The sequence below is a fragment of the Sinocyclocheilus anshuiensis genome, unplaced genomic scaffold, assembly GCF_001515605.1.
Source record: "Sinocyclocheilus anshuiensis isolate Anshui unplaced genomic scaffold, SAMN03320099.WGS_v1.1 scaffold1799, whole genome shotgun sequence".
NCBI lineage: Eukaryota > Metazoa > Chordata > Actinopteri > Cypriniformes > Cyprinidae > Sinocyclocheilus > Sinocyclocheilus anshuiensis.
In genome coordinates, this window is record NW_015552692.1 from 223463 (window position 1) to 224802 (window position 1340).

General features: G+C 44.6%; 1 protein-coding gene across 1 annotated transcript in view; it reads right to left on the minus strand.

Moving 5' to 3' along the window:
* Positions 1-1340, minus strand: part of LOC107667626 (DENN domain-containing protein 2D-like) — a 16424-nt gene that overhangs the window by 7652 nt on the left and 7432 nt on the right. Inside the window, exons 5-6 of the mRNA XM_016459344.1 lie at positions 823-963; positions 609-757 (exon numbers count right to left, since the gene is read on the minus strand). Coding sequence (XP_016314830.1) covers positions 609-757; positions 823-963 — 290 coding nt within the window. The remainder of the gene's footprint in view (positions 1-608; positions 758-822; positions 964-1340) is intronic.

Here is a 1340-nt window from a genome sequence, read left to right on the forward strand (position 1 = left end):
AATAACTACTATTATTTTTGTATTTAATCATTTAGAAGTGATATATAATTGTCCATGAAGGCTGGAAATGAAAAACTCATTGAGATGTGCAGAATTATTAGGCAGGTTTTCTTTTATGAAATTAAATGAGCCAAAAAAGAGATTTAACTCAGACTGAGAAGTCAAAAATGATTAAATCCCCATGAGAAATATTAAAAACTCATTCTGAAGTGTGAAATACATGAAGACTATTTTTTATAGGCGTTATGGACAGATACGTTGAAAGTGACTCTTGAAGGACCAGCACCACATCCTCTTGTACCACTGTTAGAAGTACGTTTTAGGAGCTCATTTTTGTCAGTCTCTGCAAGACACAGTTCTCAGGATAGGAGATGGACTAAAAATGAACTCCCAAAACTTACTAATCATTAAATAAAATATTTTAAATATATATGAAATGTTACATATTCAATTCTTTTATTTTTTAAAGTTTAGTATTTTAAACATTCTAATATGCATATGTGATGTTCAATAACGATGAATGATTATGCCTAGTATAAATATGAATAAACGCCCCCCTCTGAAGTGCAGTAAATCTGCGCTGCACTCTGATTGGCTGCGCTGCTCACCTGAGCTCCTCAGAGATGAAGATGATTTGTCGCTCCATGACAGTGGCGGCGAACACCATCAGCACCTCGTCATCGTTCAGGCAGCGGAAGAGCGTGCGGAAGTCAACATGTTCGAGCCAGGACTCGGCCGGCCGTGTCAGACTGATGATCTGAGATCAGAGGTGTTATCAGATCTGAGTCGTTAGCGTTCACACAGAATGAGAGCGACACACACCTCTGTGCCGGCGTCCGGGATGAAGCTGCTGATGCTGACGGTGTTTCCGGGCGAGGGCAGCGGCGCCTCCCGCAGGCTCTGCATGAACGGATAGATCATGGCTTTAGAGATCTGCCGCCGCTTCTCCACCTCGTCGAAGATCTGCACAAACACACAGGAGTCAGTGCTGAGGAGTGTGTGTGTGAGAGTGTGCACAAGAGTGCACGCAAGAGTGCGCGAGAGTGAGTGCGTGTAAAGGCGTAAGAGTGTGTGAGAGTAAGTGTGTGAGAGTGTGTGTGAGCATGCACGAGTGTGCACACAAGAGTGCGTGAGAGAGAGTGAGTGTGTGTGTGTAAGCGTAAGAGTGTGTGTGTGAGTGTGCACGCAAGAGTGCGCGAGAGAGTGCATGTGTGTGAGCGTAAGAGTGTGTGTGAGCGTGTGCGTGTGAGTGTGTGTGAGAGAGTGCACAAGAGTGTGCACGCAAGAGTGCGCAAGAGAGAATGAGTGTGTGTGTGAGTGTGTGCATGAGAGTGTGTGTG